The 19,618-nt window shown below is 41.9% G+C and overlaps 1 protein-coding gene across 4 annotated transcripts in view; it reads right to left on the reverse strand.

The window, feature by feature from the left end:
• Positions 1-19,618, reverse strand: part of TIMM44 (translocase of inner mitochondrial membrane 44) — a 211,355-nt gene that overhangs the window by 58,971 nt on the left and 132,766 nt on the right. For all 4 annotated transcript variants that reach the window (XM_063915150.1, XM_063915159.1, XM_063915168.1 and 1 more), the window contains 3 exons: positions 16,229-16,368; positions 7,640-7,725; positions 4,325-4,417 (listed from right to left, as the gene is read on the reverse strand). In XM_063915150.1, coding sequence (XP_063771220.1) covers positions 4,325-4,417; positions 7,640-7,725; positions 16,229-16,368 — 319 coding nt within the window. The remainder of the gene's footprint in view (positions 1-4,324; positions 4,418-7,639; positions 7,726-16,228; positions 16,369-19,618) is intronic.

The following is a 19,618-nucleotide window of genomic DNA, read 5'->3' on the forward strand; positions in this document are numbered from 1 at the left end:
TAGAGCATCGGTTTTTGCAACATTTTTCTCATAGTGAGATTGGTCAGATAACATGGACTAATCATGCTCCAGTCTATGCTAATGTTTGTATCCACCTGTCATCATCTTGCCCATGGATTTGGAGCCTTAATGAGCTCGTTCTCTCTGATCTTTGATTTATAGAAGAATTATCCTCAGCTATCTCGTATTATATTTCTCTTAATGATAATAATACAACGTCTTCAGTCACTGTGTGTGAAGCACAGATGTGTGTGCCAAGGGGAAAATGTATACAACTAGGTTTCCAAATGAAGGAGAGAGGCCCGAAGAATGTAGCTACTTGATCAAATCAAAGCTCTTGAATTGTCCCACAAATCAACGCTTTTAGCTGATGTCTTACGAGAACTCACTGAAGCCAGATCGGCACTCAATAAGCTCAAAAGGACCAAACTCAAAATGCGTAAGTGCAAACACAAATATTATTTATGGGGCAATAAGCCTAACTCAATGTTGGCTAGGGCTTTTAGGGCTCAGAGAGTACAGTCCTACGTTCAATGTGTGATAAGACTCACAAATTGCTAAAGCCTTTGAAAATTATTATACTAATCTTTATAACTTAAGGAAGGATCAACCTTCTTTTGATCAACCCACGTTTAGGCAAGCAATTAAAGATGACCTTCATTTGGTTAAGTTTCCGCGAATTTCTGAGGACGACTTGTGTTTTCTAGAACAATCTTTCACTATGGAGGAGTTGGAGTCCGCTCTTTCAGCTACACCCACAGGGAAAAGCCCGGCCCCGATGGATTCACAAAAAGTTATTATAAAACCTTCCGTATCTCTTATGTCTCTTTTTTTTAAAGCATGTAATGCAATTTCTGATGATGTGGTTTTTTCACCCCAGAGCCTTGAAGCACATATCTCGATTATCCCTAAGGACGGTAAGGACCCAGCCCAGTGCTCAAGCTACAGGCCAATCTCTCTCCTGAACAATTACTTAAAGTTTTTCGCCAAGCTACTTGCCAGTCAGTTAGGACCTCTTCTTCCCGGTTTTGTGCATGGAGATCAGGTGGATTTTGTCACTGGCAGAGAAGCCAAAGATTATACAACCAAAATAAACTTGATTTTATCCATCTCGCCAGACTTTTCAGATCCCATGTGGTCCTCCTATACACCGACGCACAGAAAGCCTTTAACAGAATAGATATGCGCTTCATGGACACCTGGGCTTGGGTCTTAACGGTCTTCAACGTATTCTCGCTTTATACTGTGCTCCACCTGCTTGAGTCTGTATTAATATGGCTATTTCAGACGCTTCAACCATTCGGAATGGCACCTGCCAGGGCTGTCCAGTATCTCCATTAATTTTCGTATTGTGCATGGAGGCCTTGGCGCATGCGATTCGAGCAAATCATAACATTAAAGGCATACAAATGGGAAATTCCAAACATGAATTAGCATTGTTTGCTGGCAACCTCTTGGCTTCTGTTTCTAACCCAATTATCTCTCTACCTGCCCTTATGACGGAATTTCAGAAATGTGCGTTCTTATCCAACTTTCTAATTCATTTTGCAAAATCAGTCGCCTTAAATGTATCAACGCCGGATCAAGAAATAGAAGGGCTCAAACAAGCTTTTCCATTCCATTGGCTCCCATCTCATATTAATTATCTAGGGGTTATTTTGTCCAATGATAACTCCAATCTTTTCCTGCTTAACTTCCCCCTAATATCTAAATTCAAAACTGATTTTCAGAAGTGGTCAACACTGAAATTGTCCTGGATAGGCAGGAAAAATATAGTAAAGATGAATATCCTACACAAAGTGCTTTATTTATTCCAAGAACTCCCAATTATTATTCCTCCCTCCTTCTTTGGGGAACTCCAAGGTCAGGTGGGTCAATTTGTTTGGGGCAATGGGAGGACAAGGCTGGCACAGAAAATACTTATCCAGAGTTAGACCAAGGGAGGCCTCCCTCATTTTCTCAGCTACTACTACTCTGTTCATCTTGCCAGAATAGTGGAAATGTCTAGGTGTCCAGCAACTAAACAATGGCCGGTAATTTAAGGGCATTCAGCAAACCTCTCCCATCCCATGGCTCCAGAAGATCCCTACATTTCACCATCCGCAAGTAGATCCTACTATTAAATACTGGAAAAATTTGAGGCGTCTCTACTACTTTGATACTGGTGTTTCGCTACTCACACCTTTAATGCATAACCCAGAATTCATACCAGGTCTAAATATACAGTCCCATCCGGGGTGGACCTTTGCATATATATTGTATCTAGGCCAATTGGTTGATGGATCTGGGCTACGATCATTTACAGATCTCTGCGATGCCATTGGTCTTCAGTCAAGTTCATTCTAGTTCTACCTTCAGATTAGGCACTACATCTCTTCATTGCCTGCCTGAAGAGAGGGATGGGATCAGACCCCTTTTGAATACTTACTTCTCTCGCAGTGGTTCCGGAGAATTGACTTTCACATGTCTATGGAGGATCTTATGTCCTCTTTAAACCTGACCTCTTCCTCCATTACTTCCATGTGATATGACTGGTTGAGATTTAAAAACTCGTCGGACTATTCAACTTGCCTCGTATCTCATATTAGTACTCAGCCTTCATGATTTTGAAGACAATCCCATTCCCTTGCAACTTTCTTACCTAATGATTCTCCTTTTTCTACCTGGGATATATCTGTTTGATTTTGTTTGTCTTTTTTGTTCTGCACCCTGGTCCTCTTTTCCTTTTTATTTCTTATTAATGTCTATGCATACATAAATGAATGCTATTCGGTTTTGATACAACATATACAATGCTTGAATTAAAATGTATTATTATTAAATATTCGTGTTAAATGAAAATATTCTTTGTATGACCTGGAAAAACCTTTTTACACTGCTATTGTTGTTATCTTTAATTTAAAAAAACCGAATTGCACAAAAAGAAAACATATCTGTACAGCCTGTCATTCCATTAGTAGGCAATTTTAATCAGAGCATAGAAGAATGTGGTATAGCACTGCAGGTATTACTAGGGGATTGTGTTACAGCTGCTTGACCTTAGGGTTACCAAACTCCCTAACAGAACAATACAATATGGATGAACTAATAAGTTGACAGAGGTCAGCGCTTGGTTAATTCAAGTACTCGTGCTTTTAAAATCGCCTCCTCTGGTGAGCCCCCGCCCACCAACGAACTATTAACCAATGAAATCAGCACAAGGCACCCATAAATACCTGACCACAACCAAGATGGCTCATATCACACTCCCTGAGGAAGGCCGATAGGGCCGATACACGTTGGAGGAATTAATCACCTACAGACATTTGTGTAACACCAACTACCATCTGGACGATACCCCTGTGTAACACCAACTACCATCTGGACGATTCTCCTCTCCAGCGACCAGAGTAGAGCGGTCAGTATGCTGAGGGACAATTGTGATCAGCGTGTTCTCGTAAGAGCACATAGTACCAGGAAGTCTCACAGCTACTGGCGGTCCAGGGCTTGCACACACTGCCACCAACTCCCAGCAGCAACAGGGACAGAGCACCAAGACGCCACAAAGGAACAGTATCAGCGGCAGTCACCGCTCACCAGCCGCAGAGAGGAAGGGTACGTTTCTTGCAAATGGCAGATGAGAGACGCCGCCCCACCAGGACATAGAACCCCAACATATAGCACTATGAATCAACCATTCTTTCTTTATTGAACTGTACTGATGGAATACCATCATTAACTTTTTGACTTTGTTTGAGTGCAACCCTTAATCAGTGATCGATCCGTAATTGCACCTACACTTATTATATGAAGCATTGTGACTTCAATATTGAATAAATCCTTTAAATTGTGCACATCATCATTACAGCATTCATCAGTTTTTTCACTCAGCGGATTAGTTTTTATAGCATAAGTACTTGAATTAACCAAGCACTGACCTCTGTGAACTTATTCGTTGATCCATATCGTAATGTTAATCAGAGCCTCCACACATTGTTGATTTGTTCTTTCCCGACGGCAGCATTGTCTCTTCCAGGATGACAATTCCCAATTCATGCACAACATGTCCAGGACCTGTACTGTACTATTTCAATAGCCATTCTTACCAAAGTAATATAAATGGTGTACAGTGATTTACAATATTAATGATACCCACAGAGCTATTCTGGTTGTTTTGTGGACTATATTTATGCAAATTTGCCTTAGAAAGTAGAAATGTAATGAAAAATAATAATGTCATTTGTACCATTAAGTTTGTAAAACTTAAAGCGATAGTAAAATTAAAATTTACACGTTTACAGACCATTATACAACATACAGACTACATTAGCAATACTTAACTTACCAATAAGGTCGCTTATTTTGTCTGTGATGGTACGTGATGCTCTGATAATTGCATTATCACTCTCATCATATTTCATCTTCATTTCAAAAAATCCTGATTAACACAACAAAGAAGGACAACAAATTTTTTAATAGAAAATAGTTGAATAATAACAGTACCAATACTAGAATACATACTAAAAATCTTAATGTTTTTTAGTGGCTGCATAGTAAAATATGATGCATTTGTCTATTCTCCTTCTGTGATTATGTTCTATTTTTGTTTACAGTTTCAAGGTTAGTTTGGTAGTATACTACACACATCATTTCCACAGCACTCAACAAGACAATTTTTTTATCTGGATCTTTTATTCAGTTCTGCCCACTTATAATTCATGGCCAAATACCACGAGGTCCATACAATTCATTAATGGTAGAGCCACAATATAACACAATTCATAAACAAATGTTACCTGTAAGAATATATTTATAAGCTTTGATGGATATGCTAGTTTTACAGTGTGCACATCATCCTTTATTGGCAGGTGGCAATAATTGTCATTGTTCAAGTTAATATAAAATGATTAAATCTGCAAGTGCTATGGTCTATTCAATACCAGAACTGTAGTCACGTTTTCTTTGTTGATTGTAAAAGTTTGCCACAACACCATGTATGAAACTGTTGTACAATAAAAGTCAATTTAAAAAATAACTGGACCCAAGCAGGTTCTATGACCAGGCATACAAGTAAAGTAAGCACTACAAGGTGGTGTGAGGATAGGGAAGCCTTACATAATCTATTTAATACACTGTCAGATACTAAGGCCAGCATTCAATTACCTGCAATATTTTTTCGCCGGCTTATCGGGACTAACTAAATAGCCTCCACAGATGTAATTACCCGCGATCAATGAATTATATTATTGTATTATGCCTTTCTCATTATTGAAGTTCATGAACTTGACAGACTCCACCACTCAACTAGCTGACAGACTACCTCTGAGTGTATAGACAACTCCCTGGGATGGATGTATACTAGCTGAGATAATCGCTTCCCAGTTTTCTACATTAGTAAGACCGCCGATAATCACCAGGAATGTATCTCTCTGCCAAACAAAAGATCCACCATCATCAATGAGCTCTGGGTGGCAGCAAAATTGTCTGCACAACTGAATGACTGTGCTTCAAGCAAAGCTGTGCTTCAAACACTGACCTTACCACAAGGACATTTATGGGAAGAACTTTATTCCAAGACTAAAACAGATGCAGTTAAAGACCTAGGGCTAGATGCATCATTGCTTGGAGAGTGATAAAATGGAGAGAGAAAATTTACCAGCCAATCAGCTCCTAACTGCCATGTCACAGGCCCTGTTTGAAAAATTACAGGAGCTGGATGGCTGGTCATTTTTCACTCTTCATTTCATCACTCTCCACGCAATGATGCATCTTGCCATTAGTGTTTTGTTGTACTATAGTACAGTTTCCCACGCACAATACCTGGCCCTGGCTGAGGTGAAGTTTGTTTAACCACCACAGAATGGCAAAACTTTTCAACGGAGACAGCTAGAAGAACTGGCTTGCCAGGCAAGTATAACCTCATGACAATGCATTAGAAGTTGAATCATAAAGGTCCGCAAATGGAAGCACACGAATTGAATTGCTTCAAAGCAAGACAGCATCCATACCACAATTCCATGTACTGGAGAACTGTCAAACAATTGCCAGGATTGCGAGACGCTGTGATGGGACTTGCTATGTGTCCTAGGGTCCTCATAGGCAAAATGTAGATGGGATGGGAGTAGTGTATTAGATATCGCTTTTCATCAGCAGGTAGTCCAGGTATGGAATAACTAATGCCCCAAAACAGCAGACACTGGTACACCACCTTGCCAGGAACCCAGTGATTGATGGGGCACAGAGAGCACACCTACCTACCCCACCCCTCTAATAGAGTTATAATGGAGTACTCTGCAAGTAAATGCTAAAAAGAAAACCTTACTCCTAAAGCTGCTCCAGCAGCTAAACAACAATGGTGTCAACTCACTGAGCCTATGCAATAAAACAGAATCCAAATGGATCCTTTGGGACACACGAGATGTAGGGGACGATCTAAAAGCAAACAAGTTTAGACTGATGTGCCTGCTCCTCACAGCACCCTCTACAACCAATGGTCTGCCAGTGTCTCCCAGCATGCATTGATGGATGGCTAAGAAATGCTTTCCATTTAGGTTTTTCTTGCACCTTTATGAAGTTTATATCTTGTGTTAAAATGTTCAGAAAATGTACATATAATGATGGAATAAATAAATCTGTGAAAAAAACAAAAACAACTACAATAAATCTTATATGTCTGAAAAAACTTGGAAAATGTAAAAGACCTTCCTAGAATTGCTTGACTTCTTTACATTTTTTGGCATCATGTAACAAAAGAAGAAAGCTTCAGTTTTAACATAACAGGCAGCTGAAACGTGTTGGAGCCCACCTGGGAAACCTCAAACTGTGAAAGTGAATGTGTTTAGATAAATGGTTCCCAAACTGGGTGCCTCTGGGTCCTTGCTGGGGTGCCCTGGGTTGGTGTTCCAGGACTAAGTATAACTATTTATTGTCAATGTAATAGGCAAAACCAGTGCAAAATATGTGGACAAACAGTATGACATATAAACACAATTTACTTAACAATGTTTTTTCTGAATTTGTCAATAAGAAACTATTGGCCTATGGATGCCATGAAAAAAATTCTGATACGTTAGGGTGCCAGTTTAGATACATTTTAGATTTAGTCCCACTGGTCAATTAACTATGTCCTTGATGTGATTGCTATAAACTTTATATAAGAGATCAGCTTTATATTTTATGAACATTTTTTATTAAATGTTTCAAATTACTTCTGTGTTTACAGTACTACACTGTATTTTGACAATTTTTATATTGAGATTTGAGGTCTCAGAGGTTTTGTTTCTGGAAAAAAATTTTAGATTTCCGTGACATACTGATGAGTATATACTTAACACGTCTAAAGCATGCATTTTAAGATTCGAACATCATATGGTGATCACATAAACAGCTCTAACTTTTTGTAGGATTTTCATTTGTGATAAAGAGTGTCAACTGGAAAGCTAGAAATATTTCTAAGTATTAAGTGCTGGAAATAAACTTTGTAACATGATCAATTTGTAGGAAGTAGTCCAGATTTATAAACTTGCTTCTGAATGATCATGTGAGAATGTGATAGGAAACATCACCTAATTTATTTTTATGTATTCATAATGCATTGTCAACTTTCAGAGACATGAAAACAGCAACTTATTTTGTGAAATATAGGAGCCTGAGCACTTACTGTTAAACACTACATTGTTATCTTTGAAATCCTTCCATTGCTGGTGCCACTTAGAATCCTTGTGCAGCACAACTCCCATAGCTTCCCTGAAATCCAGAAATCATTAACAGGATCAGCATCACATATATCATTTATGAAGCTACCATAAAGCTATAACAATGTATGCATGTCAATGTTAACCAAAACAAAAGTAGTTTCATTTCACTAAAGAGTCATGTGAAAAAAGTAGGGAATCCATAGAAAAAGTGGGCAATGGGACAGTCACTAAAATCATATAGCCTGTCACAGTTTAACAGCTTCAAATAGATTGCAAAGCAAAGGTGGATACACACTAGGCGATGTGCTCTATGAGAGACGTCGGGAAGTGTTTACCCTCCTCCTGGGCCTACACATCACTAATGATATCGCACAGTGATGTCATGCCGCGGCTAGCCACTCAGAAGTGTTAGTGGACATTTTTTTTGTAGTGGCTGCGTGACACCCCGAAAACGGTCGCGGACCACCTCTGTTCGCCTCCCCCCTGCCACTGTCAATCACACTGCGGTTGCATCCATTGGGGATACTACCGCAATGTGTGCATCCATGCAGGTACTCTGCAGCCGATGCGCAAACGCAATGTCAGGAAGAGTGTGAGGTAGATAGAGACCATGTCACAGACAGACAGAGAGAGAGGAGCAAGAGAAAGAGCATCGTGGGGGGGGGGGAGCAAGCAGTAGAGATACTGCCCAAGTTGAGCAGTGACCACAGGTCTCGGATGGGGGCAGGAGCTTCAGTGTTAGGCCCCACCCCCTAAACACCCGCAAATTTCGGCACCGCACTGTTCTGCTGCGAGGGGCTGGCCAGTGAAGTCTATACCAGTGTTTGCTGCAGTGAGTAATGGGAGAAGCTACATCCTGCAGTCACGGGGGGGGGGGGGGGGGGCACGATATCAGGGATACCATCTCTATCTGACAGATGGCGGTGAAGGGGGGAGCGGCGGGCTTCAGAGGCAGCCTGTGACTGGGTGCAGGGGGAGCTGCGGGGCCTGGAAACAGCTCGAGCCTCATAGCAGCTGTACCCCCTGCACCCACAGTAGTTACGCCTCTGATTCGGAAGCTTCTAGACACATGCTACAGTAATGGAAAAAATAATTTCCAATCACATGGAAATATTTCAGCAGAGAGATCGTGGTGTGCACTGGGGTCGAGGTAATTTACCTGCTAACAGCAACTCTGCACAATATGTAGCTATATTATGTTGAGGTAATTAAACAGCATCGTACCAGGCACTTAAGTCAGAGAATGCTGGTTCTCGTGACTAAACACCATGTTTAAGGCGCGAAAACCGGCATCCAACATAACAGCACGCTGAAGTGAATAGCCCTGGGAGCTCCTTCCTGGTGCTATTCAATTCGCTTTGAATTGAATCGAGCCCAGTGCGATTAAACATAGGTTTAGTTACTGCAGTGGCCAGGGGCCTTTGCCTATGCCAGAACAGCGTGGACAGTGCAGGATTAAGATGAAGCCCTAAGATGAAGACCCTATATTAAATACAAACTCTGCTCCTCCTCATCACATAAAGCTCTCCCCTTAATACAAAGAACATGTTAGATCACCCCATCACAAATATCCCTCCCAGCACAGATCCCACACACACAAACAGATCACCACCTTCTATAGAAGATCCCCCTGCCATGCAAATCTCCCTTAGCACAAAAGATCCCACTTTACACAGATCTCCCACTAGCATAGAACTATCCCATCCCATCTCTAACCTCCCCCCCAGATCTCCCCAGGATACATTCAAATATCGCTGCTGTCGGGATCCAGACACCTATTCTCCCTCTTGGGGTGTCCACAACACCCCTGAAGGGCAGTGCTGCAATCTACCTCTTACAGTCCACGGCGCCAGCATACTAAAGTGTCACTGACACATTATAAAGCCGCTAGCCCCTTTATAGCAGCAGGCACCGGTTTAATGCAACAGTTGCACCACTGCTAGTTCTGCCCCTAACAGCAAGGGCCATGGAGGAAGCTGCTTGTGCAGGGACATGGTATGGACACGGAGTTTGCTGCCCTCTCTGTAAATGGCCACATGCTACAGCTTTGTCTAAAGAAAGGTGCGGCCTGCTTGATAGCTTGCTGTCCGGCTGACTGGGACCGGATTACAGCCATGACCAAAACTTTTCAGAGGGACACAAATTTTCAAAATATCTATTGCCTCAGTTTTTATGATGGCAATTTGAATATACTCCAGAATGTCATGAAGATTGATCAGATGAATTCCAATTAATTGCTAAGTTCTTCTTTGCCATGACAATGAACTTATTCCCAAAAACAGTTCCACTGCATTTCAGCCCTGCCACAAAAAACAGCTCACATAATGTCAGTGATTCTCTCTTTAACAAAGGTGACAGTGTTGACGAGAACAAGGCTGGAGACCAATGGCGCCCATACACTTGTGCGACATTGCGGGGCATCGCACCGGCAGTTCAGGTGTGATGAAATCGCACCTGAACTGCCAAAAATATTACCATGCGATCATGTGATAGATCGCATGGTAATCACGTGATGGGCACGTCACCGCCGAGTGGGAGCGGCCTCTGGCCACTCCCGGCAGGTGCCCATCGCATATCGCAGTGCGATATATAGCATGTGTTTCTAGAAACACATGCGATCGCACTGCGATTCGATAAATATAATGTGCAGCACATAATATCTTGAGACGCGATATTCGACCGACGTGCCCGCGCATCGCGTCGAAAGGTACTAAAATGTGCATACAATCATTCGATTTCTCTCACAGATGTGGTCGAAACCGAAGAATAGTACCGATAATCTCACAAGTGTATGGGCACCATTAGAATAACAGACTGGAAGCTTTAAAAGAAGCGTGGTGCTTGAAATCATTGTTCTTCCTCGGTTAACCATAGGTACCTGCAAGGAAACACATGCAGTCATCATTGCTTTTCACAAAAAGGCAAGGATATTGCTGCTAATAAGATTGCACCTAAATCAACCATTTATCAGATCATCAAGAACTTCAAGGAGAGAGGTTCAATAGTTGTGAAGAAGTCTTCAGGGCACCCAAGAATGTCCAGCAATTGCTAGGACCATCTTCTAAAGTTGATTCAGCTGCGGGATCGGGGCTCCACCAGTGCAGAGCTTGCTCAGGAATGGCAGCAGGCAGGTGTGAGTGTGAGCAGGTGTAAGTGCATCTGCATGCACAGTGAGGTGAAGACTTTTGGAGGATGGCCTGGTGTCAAGACGGGCAGCAAAGAAGCCACTTCTCTCTAGGAAAAACATCAGGGACAGACTGATATTCTGCAAAAGGTACAGGGAATGGACTGCTGAGGACTGGGGTAAAGCCATTTTCTCTGATGAATCTCCTTTCAGATTGTATGGGGCATCTGGAAAAACGCTCGTCTGGAGAAGGAAAGGTGAGAGCTACAATCGGTCCTGTGGCATGTCAACAGTAAAGCATCTTGAGACCATTCATGTGTGGGGTTGCTTCTCAGCCAATGGAGTGGGCTCATTCACAATTCTGCCTTAGAACACAGCCATGAATAAAGAATGGTACCAAAACATCCTCCAAGAGCAACTTCTCCCAATCATCCAAGAACAGTTTGGTGACAAACAATGCCTTTTCCAGCATGATGGAGCACCTTGCCATAAGGCAAAAATGATGGAGCACCTTGCCAAAAGGCAAAAATGATAACAAAGTGGCTTGGGGAACAAAACATCAAAATTTTGGGTCCATGGCTAGGAAACTGTCCAGACCTTAATCCCTTTGAGAACTTGTGGCAATCCTCAAGAGGCGGGTGGACAAACAAAAACCCACAAATTCTGACAAACTCCAAGAATTGATTAGGAAAGAATGGACGGTATCAGTCAGTATGTGGCACAGAAGTTGAATGACCTCACGCAAGGGCAAATTGCAGAGGTCTTGAAAAAGAAGGGTCAACACTGCAAATAATAACTCTTTGCAAAAACTTAATGTAATTGTCAATAAAAGCCTTTGACACTTATTAAATACTTGTAAGTTTACTTTAGTATACGATAGTAACATCTGACAAAAAAGTCTAAAAGCAAGTGAAGCAGCAAACTTTGTGAAAACCAATACTTGTGTTATTCTCAAAACTTTTGGCCATGGCTGTAGACAACCAGGCCACAGCGTTTGAGAAATGCTGACTTAAACCGTTTATTTTACTGGGCAACAACATTTATTAGTCTGAAGAAACAAATTACTAATGCTGAGCATACACGCTATGATTATCTGGCCAACCTGCCTGTTATCAGCAGATCGGACAGATATTTATTTATAGAAACAGAATTTGTCGGCAGATAAGAACCACTTGGCCCATCTAGTCTGCCCCTTTTTTTTTTTTTTATATTATTTTTTATCACTAACCTTATTTGATCCTTATTTCTTTGTAAGGATATCCTTATGTCTATCCCATGCATGTTTAAATTGCTCTACTGTCTAAGCCTCTACCACCTCTGATGGGAGGCTATTCCACTTGTCCACTACCCTTTCTGTGAAATAATTTTTCCGCAAATTTCCCCTGAACCTCCCCCCCTCCAGTCTCAGTGCATGTCCTCGTGTCCTATTGCTTCTCTTCATTTGGAGAATGTTTCCCTCCTGGACTTTGTTAAAACCCTTCATATATTTGAAAGTTTCTATCATGACCCCCCTTTCCCTTCTCTGCTCCAAACTATACATATTGAGATTTCTTAGTCTTTCTGGGTATGTTTTGTGATGTAGGCCATGCACCATTTTAGTTGCCTTCCTTTGTACAGTTTCTAATGTATTAATATCCTTTTGAAGATATGGCCTCCAGAACTGAATACAGTATTCTAGATGAGGCCGTACCAATGACCTATACAGTGGCATTATTACTTCTTTCTTTCTGCTGCTGATTCCTCTCCCAATGCAGCCAAGCATCTGACTAGCCTTCCTCATTGCCTTGTTACATTGCTTACCTGCTTTTAAGTCATCTGAAATAGTGACTCCTAGATCCCTTTCCTCCTCAGTAGTTTCCAGTATAGTGCCATTAATACTGTATTTAGCTTTAGGATTTTTGAGACCCAAGTGCATGATTTTGCATTTTTTGGCATTAAACTGTAATTGCCAGAGTCTTGACCATTCCTCTAATCTACCTAGATCCTCAATCATTTGTTTTACCCCACCTGGTGTGTCTACCCTGTTGCATACCTTTGTGTCATCTGCAAAAAGGCATACTTTCCCTTTAATGCCATTTGCAATGTCACCAATAAAGATATTAAAAAGCACTGGTCCAAGTACAGATCCCTGGGGTACTCCACTGGTAACATTTCCCTCCTGTGAATGCACTCCATTTACCACAACTCTCTGTTTTCTATCCTTCAACCAAGATCTTATCCATTCAATAATCCTAATATCCAATCCCAAACTTTCAAGTTTATTTAGCAGTCTGCGATGTGGAACTGTGTCAAAAGCCTTACTAAAGTCTACATAAGCTATATCCATGGCTCCACCTTTATCCATCACTTTAGTCACACAATCAAAAAAGTCAATAAGATTTGTTTGACATGATCTCCCCCCAGTGAATCCATGCTGTTTGGGATCCAGTAAATTGCCGGATTTGAGATAATCTACAACTCTTTCTTTTAAGAGTGTTTCCATCAATTTCCCTACTACTGATGTAAGACTCACTTGTCTGTAGTTGTTTGCCTCTTCCTTGCTTCCACTTTTGTGCAGTGGGACTACGTTTGCTCTTTTCCAGTCCCCTGGAATTTCTCCTGTAGCTAATGACTGGTTGAATAATTCTGTCAATGGTGCTACCAGCACCTCTTTAAGTTCTTTTAGTATCCTTGGATGTATCCCATCTGGCCCCATAGATTTGTCCACTTTCAGCTTTGAGAGTTCTGTTAGGACCTTCTCCTCTGTAAATGTACTTGTTTCATTTTCCTGAATATCCCTGCAACTTAACTGTGGCCCCTTCCCCTCTCTTTCAGTAGTAAATACTGAGCAAAAATAATCATTAAGATGATCTGCTATTAAATTGTCTCCTTCAATAAGACTCCCAGTGTCCGTCTTTAGTTTTATAATTCCGCCTTTTGTTTTTCTCTTTTCGCTTATATACCTAAAAAAAGTTTTGCCTCCTTTACCCACTGACTGGGCCATTTTCTCCTCAGCTTGTGCCTTTGCACATCTGATTACCTTCTTTGTCTCCTTCTGTCTAACAAGATATATCTTTTTGTCTTCATTATTTTGTGTCTGCTTATATTTCCTAAAAGCCATCTTTTTTGCTCTCACAATATTTGCTACTTCTTTTGCAAACCACACTGGCTTACTTTTCCTTGTGTTTTTCCTAACAGTTTTGATACAAAGGTCTGTTGCCTTCAATATTGCACATTTGAATGTTTCCCACCTCTCCTGCACTGTTTCCAAGTTCCTCCACTCTGCCAAAGAATCACTTACACATTTTCCCATCCCTACAAAATCAGCCTTCCTAAAATCCAACACCTTTGTTTTTGTATGGGACAAGTCAGTCTCTGTCTTAATGCTGAACCATACTGCTTGATGATCACTGGATCCCAGGTTTTCACCCACTTTTAAGTCCGATAATCTGTCTCCATTTGTAAGTATTAAGTCTAATATTGCGTCTTTCCGAGTGGGCTCCCTCACCAATTGGTGGAGGGATGCTCCCTGAAGGGAATTTAAAATGTTCCTACTTCTAGTGGAACTAGCAACAGACACCTCCCAGTTTACATCAGGAAGATTAAAGTCTCCCATGATTATTACCTCTCCTTTTAATGTCATTTTAGTTAAGTCCTGCAATAGGTTCTTGTCAAGTTCCTCTTCCTGACCTGGTGGCCTGTATATCACGCCAATACGAATAATCAACTTTTCCCCTGTTTCTATGGTCACCCAAAGGGCCTCAGTTTTTTCTTCAATACTTTGTATTAATGTAGTATTTATGGCATTTTTTACATACATTGCTACCCCTCCTCCGATTTTTCCAATTCTGTCCTTCCTAAATAAAGTATATCCCGGTATAGCTATGTCCCAGTCATGATTTTCATTGTACCATGACTCTGTAATTGCCACAATAGCGTGTATGCCGGTGACCGATCCGAAAATATTGATCAGTCAGACATCCCGGATCGTACAGATGTCCCTCTGATTCAATATTTTCAGAGTGTACGGTCGGCCGCATGGGGCAGTATATGCCCTGAGCATTTTGTAACCACTGAAAGACTTAAAATAGGCTATTTTTAAAGGTCTGTTTATAAAGTTAGAAATTATTCTCTCTAAACTAATTTACATGAGGCTATATTTACTCTCCGTATACTTGATTTTACTGTGTAGAGTCAGCTGCCTATCTCAGGGACGTGATAAGAGGAACTACTGTAGGTTCCACACTTAGCACTTGGGTTTTACTGCAAATTGTCAATAATAGCATAACAGTTCTACTAAATATAACTAGTTTGACAAACAAAGTAATAGTTGAATATCCACACTGGTTTTGCTGAACCACTGGGCCATAATTTAATCATCAAATGTGAGGATATCACAGCTTTAAGTGTGGTTCCAGCAATCACATTAAAGTATTCCTCTCACTGACTATACATTGGTCACCTAGGTAGTCACCGGCCAGCTTGTCCAGCGTCGTCTGCCCAACCCCAAACACAAAACAGTCTACTTATACCTCCTCCCAAGCACTACCATCTAATTTGTCACACCCATGTGATGCAGCTCTGTAGAGTGTACACATTACACACGCTGATATTTCATGAAACGTGTCCACGATGCCTGCGCAATTCAAATAGAAATGGACATATTTTCCTAAGTAAAAACCTCTAAATACATTAATATTCATTGGGAGTGGTGAATCAGGGGTACTGCACTGTGTCCTGTCAGTTTTACATTAAAGGATTCTTTTCCTACCATTCACCTAGTCTGGATCTGGAAACTAAAATCTGTGTTAACTCCCAATGAGACCCTCGTTAACATGACCATGTGTTTTTAATTCCTGTTAATCAATTTTTGGCCAAGACAAACTGAATCTCAACCTAAGCTATGTTACTTACTGCCCATGTTCTGAAGCTTACAGTGTAATGATGTGTACTTGCTGTTGCTCTTCTCTACTTATTTTCTTAACAATTTGGTAGACTTCTAGAAATCTCAGAAGCAAAAAATGTCTACTCAAAATATATATGGAAGCTTTATAGTTAATAGCGGAAACTTGTCCTGTGTATGTTCCTTTTGGAACAAAAAGTCCATTAGGCAAATCATTATATGAACCTCAGCTCAGAACACACTCATTCTTTCATGTACTTATTACAAAACTGTATCCCATAATCAAGGTGTGGTCTTACATAGTGTGTTTGCATCACGTGTGCATCACTTTCATGCATCCTAGGGTTTTACCTTTGCAGCTGATGCCTGACACTGCTGCTACTCAGACTTCTGCAGCTATTATAAGCCATTTTCTATTCATAAATGATCTCTGGATACACAACTGGTCACACAACACAACACACTGGTGTGCTGCTTAAACTAGACTTTGTGTTCTCCCATTAAATTGGTATGTATATTGTATGCAGGGAAGTAAGTAGTACACACTCATTAGCTTCAAATACTTTTTCTTCTTTGGTTTTATCTCCTGAATATTCACTCCTCTTCCTTAATCTTGGAGGGGGGCGATATGGTCCAGTCTGTGCCAAGACACTTTCATCAATTTCCTTCTTGACAGTCTCTACGCCCTGCAAAAATAAGAAAATTAATTTCTATTTATTAAATGTTTCAAATGAAGAAGTATTATGATAAAAGTGCATCACTGAGTGGACAAAAGTCAGCCCAAGCAACAATGACAATTAAGACTTACCTTAATAAAAATGTGTCTTCAATGAGTAGAATGTCAGGTCTAATGATTTTCGTATCAAGAATTTTGGTTACACAGCTAGTTAGTTGCTGACAACACAAAGGCCCTTATTTAGTAATCTGCGAGTTTGCAGAAATAGCGCCTTTCCAGCCGTTTAGCCAGTAGATTTAAAGCAACAATTTAGAAAGGCAAAACTAACTTGGTTTAGACTTTCACATTTTCTATTTTTTTCTATTTTAATTAGTGTTTGAAAATTTATTAGAGAGCAGCAGCAAGAAAGGCATAACAGAGACAAAAAAACCATAAAAGTAATTTCAGATGCTTTAAAATATTATTACACATTTTGTAGAAAAGACTATATAAAACTGTAACAGCAATAAAGAATGATATAGGCAAACCATAGCCAGAAAACATGGTTGATCACATGTAAAGAGGGGGGGGGGGGGGGGAGTGGGTGAGTTGCCGAATTTATGGCACACAAAAATATAAATCAAGAATGTAAAAAGAAATACTGAAATAAGAAGCTAAAAAGAATAAAGAGGAACACAGCCAAAGAGACAAAACAGAAAATAAGATTTTACACTTACCGGTAAATCTATTTCTCGTACTCCGTAGAGGATGCTGGGACTCCGTAAGGACCATGGGGAATAGACGGACTCCGCAGGAGGCATGGGCACTTTAAGAAAGACTTTGTACTCTGGGTGTGCACTGGCTCCTCCCTCTATGCACCTCCTCCAGACCCCAGTTAGAGAAACTGTGCCCAAAGGAGATGGACAGTACGAGGAAAGGATTTTTGGGAATCCCAGGGCAAGATTCATACCAGCCACACCAATCACACCGTATAACTTGTGATAACTACCCAGTTAATAGTATGAACAAACAACATAGTCTCGGTCTAAACCGATGAAACTATAACATAACCCTTATGTAAGCAATAACTATATACAAGTCTTGCAGAAGAAGTCCGCACTTGGGACGGGCGCCCAGCATCCTCTACGGACTACGAGAAATAGATTTACCGGTAAGTGTAAAATCTTATTTTCTCTAACGTCCTAGAGGATGCTGGGACTCCGTAAGGACCATGGGGATTATACCAAAGCTCCCAAACGGGCGGGAGAGTGCGGATGACTCTGCAGCACCGATTGAGCAAACAGGAGGTCCTCCTCAGCCAGGGTATCAAATTTATAGAACTTTGCAAAGGTGTTTGACCCCGACCAAGTAGCTGCTCGGCACAACTGCAATGCCGAGACCCCTCGGGCAGCCGCCCAAGACGAGCCCACCTTCCTAGTGGAATGGGCCTTAACCGATTTAGGCAATGGCAATCCTGCAGTAGAATGCGTCTGCTGAATCGTGTTACAGATCCAGAGAGCAATAGTCTGCTTTGAAGCAGGCGCGCCAACTTTGTTGGCTGCATACAGAACAAACAGCGCTTCAGTTTTCCTAACCCTCGCTGTTCTGGCCACATAAATCTTCAAAGCACTGACCACATCAAGGGACTCGGAATCCTCCAAGTCCCGTGTAGCCACAGACACAACAATAGGTTGATTCATATGAAAAGAAGAGACCACTTTAGGCAGAAATTGAGGACGAGTCCTCAATTCTGCCCTATCCACGTGGAAAAGCAGATAGGGGCTTTTATGTGACAAAGCCGCTAATTCCGAAACACGCCTCGCAGAAGCCAAGGCCAAAAACATGACCACTTTCCAAGTGAGATATTTCAACTCCACTGTTGTGAGTGGTTCAAACCAAGGTGACTTGAGGAAACTTAATACCACATTAAGATCCCACGGCACCACCTGAGGTACAAAAGGAGGATGAATATGCAGCACCCCCTTCACGAATGTCTGTACTTCAGGAAGAGAAGCCAATTCCTTTTGAAAGAAAATGGATAAGGCCGAAATTTGGACCTTTATGGACCCTAATTTTAGGCCCAAAGTCACTCCTGTTTGCAGGAAGTGAAGCAGACGACCCAAATGGAACTCCTCCGTAGGAGCAGTCCTGGCCTCACACCAAGAAACATATTTTCGCCATATACAGTGATAATGTTTCAATGTCACGTCCTTCCTAGCCTTGATCAGGGTAGGAATGACCTCCTCCGGAATACCTTTTTTCGCTAGGATCCGGCGTTCAACCGCCATGCCGTCAAACGCAGCCACGGTAAGTCTTGGAACAGACAGGGCCCCTGCTGCAGCAGGTCCTGTCTTAGAGGAAGAGGCCACGGATCTTCTGTGAGCAACTCTTGCAGTTCCGGATACCAAGTCCTTCGTGGCCAATCTGGAACAATGAGGATTGTTCTTACTCTTCTTAGTCTTATTATTCTCAACACCTTGGGTATGAGAGGTAGAGGAGGGAATACATAGACCGATCTGAACACCCAAGGTGTCACTAGAGCGTCCACCGCTACCGCCTGAGGGTCTCTTGAGCTGGCGCAATACCGCTTTAGCTTTATGTTGAGACGGGACGCCATCATGTCTATCTGAGGCAGTCCCCACCGACCCACGATCTGTGTGAAGACTTCTTGATGAAGTCCCCACTCTCCCGGATGCAGGTCGTGCCTGCTGAGGAAGTCCGCTTCCCAGTTGTCCACCCCCGAGATGAATACAGCTTATAGGGTGCTTACATGGCCTTCCGCCCAGCGAAGAATCCTGGTCGCTTCTGCCATGGCCGCTCTGCTCCTTGTGCCGCCTTGGCGGTTTACATGAGCCACTGCTGTGACATTGTCTGACTGAATCAGAACCGGTTTGTCCCGAAGCAATGCCTCCGCCTGGCGTAGGGTGTTGTATATGGCCCTCAACTCCAGGACGTTGATGTGGAGACAAGTCTCTAGATTCGACCAGAGACCTTGGAAATTTCTTCCCAGTGTGACTGCTCCCCAACCTCGGAGGCTTGCGTCCGTGGTCACCAGGATCCAGTCCTGAATTCCGAACCTGCGGCCGTCTAGGAGGTGAGCACTGTGCAGCCACCACAGGAGAGATACCCTGGCTCTGGGAGACAGGGTGATCCTCTGATGCATTTGTAAATGGGACCCGGACCATTTGTCCAGTAGATCCCATTGAAAGGTCCTCGCATGGAACCTTCCGAAGGGGATGGCCTCGTACGATGCCACCATCTTCCCCAGGACATGCGTGCAG

Source organism: Pseudophryne corroboree, chromosome 1 (genome assembly GCF_028390025.1).
Source record: "Pseudophryne corroboree isolate aPseCor3 chromosome 1, aPseCor3.hap2, whole genome shotgun sequence".
NCBI lineage: Eukaryota > Metazoa > Chordata > Amphibia > Anura > Myobatrachidae > Pseudophryne > Pseudophryne corroboree.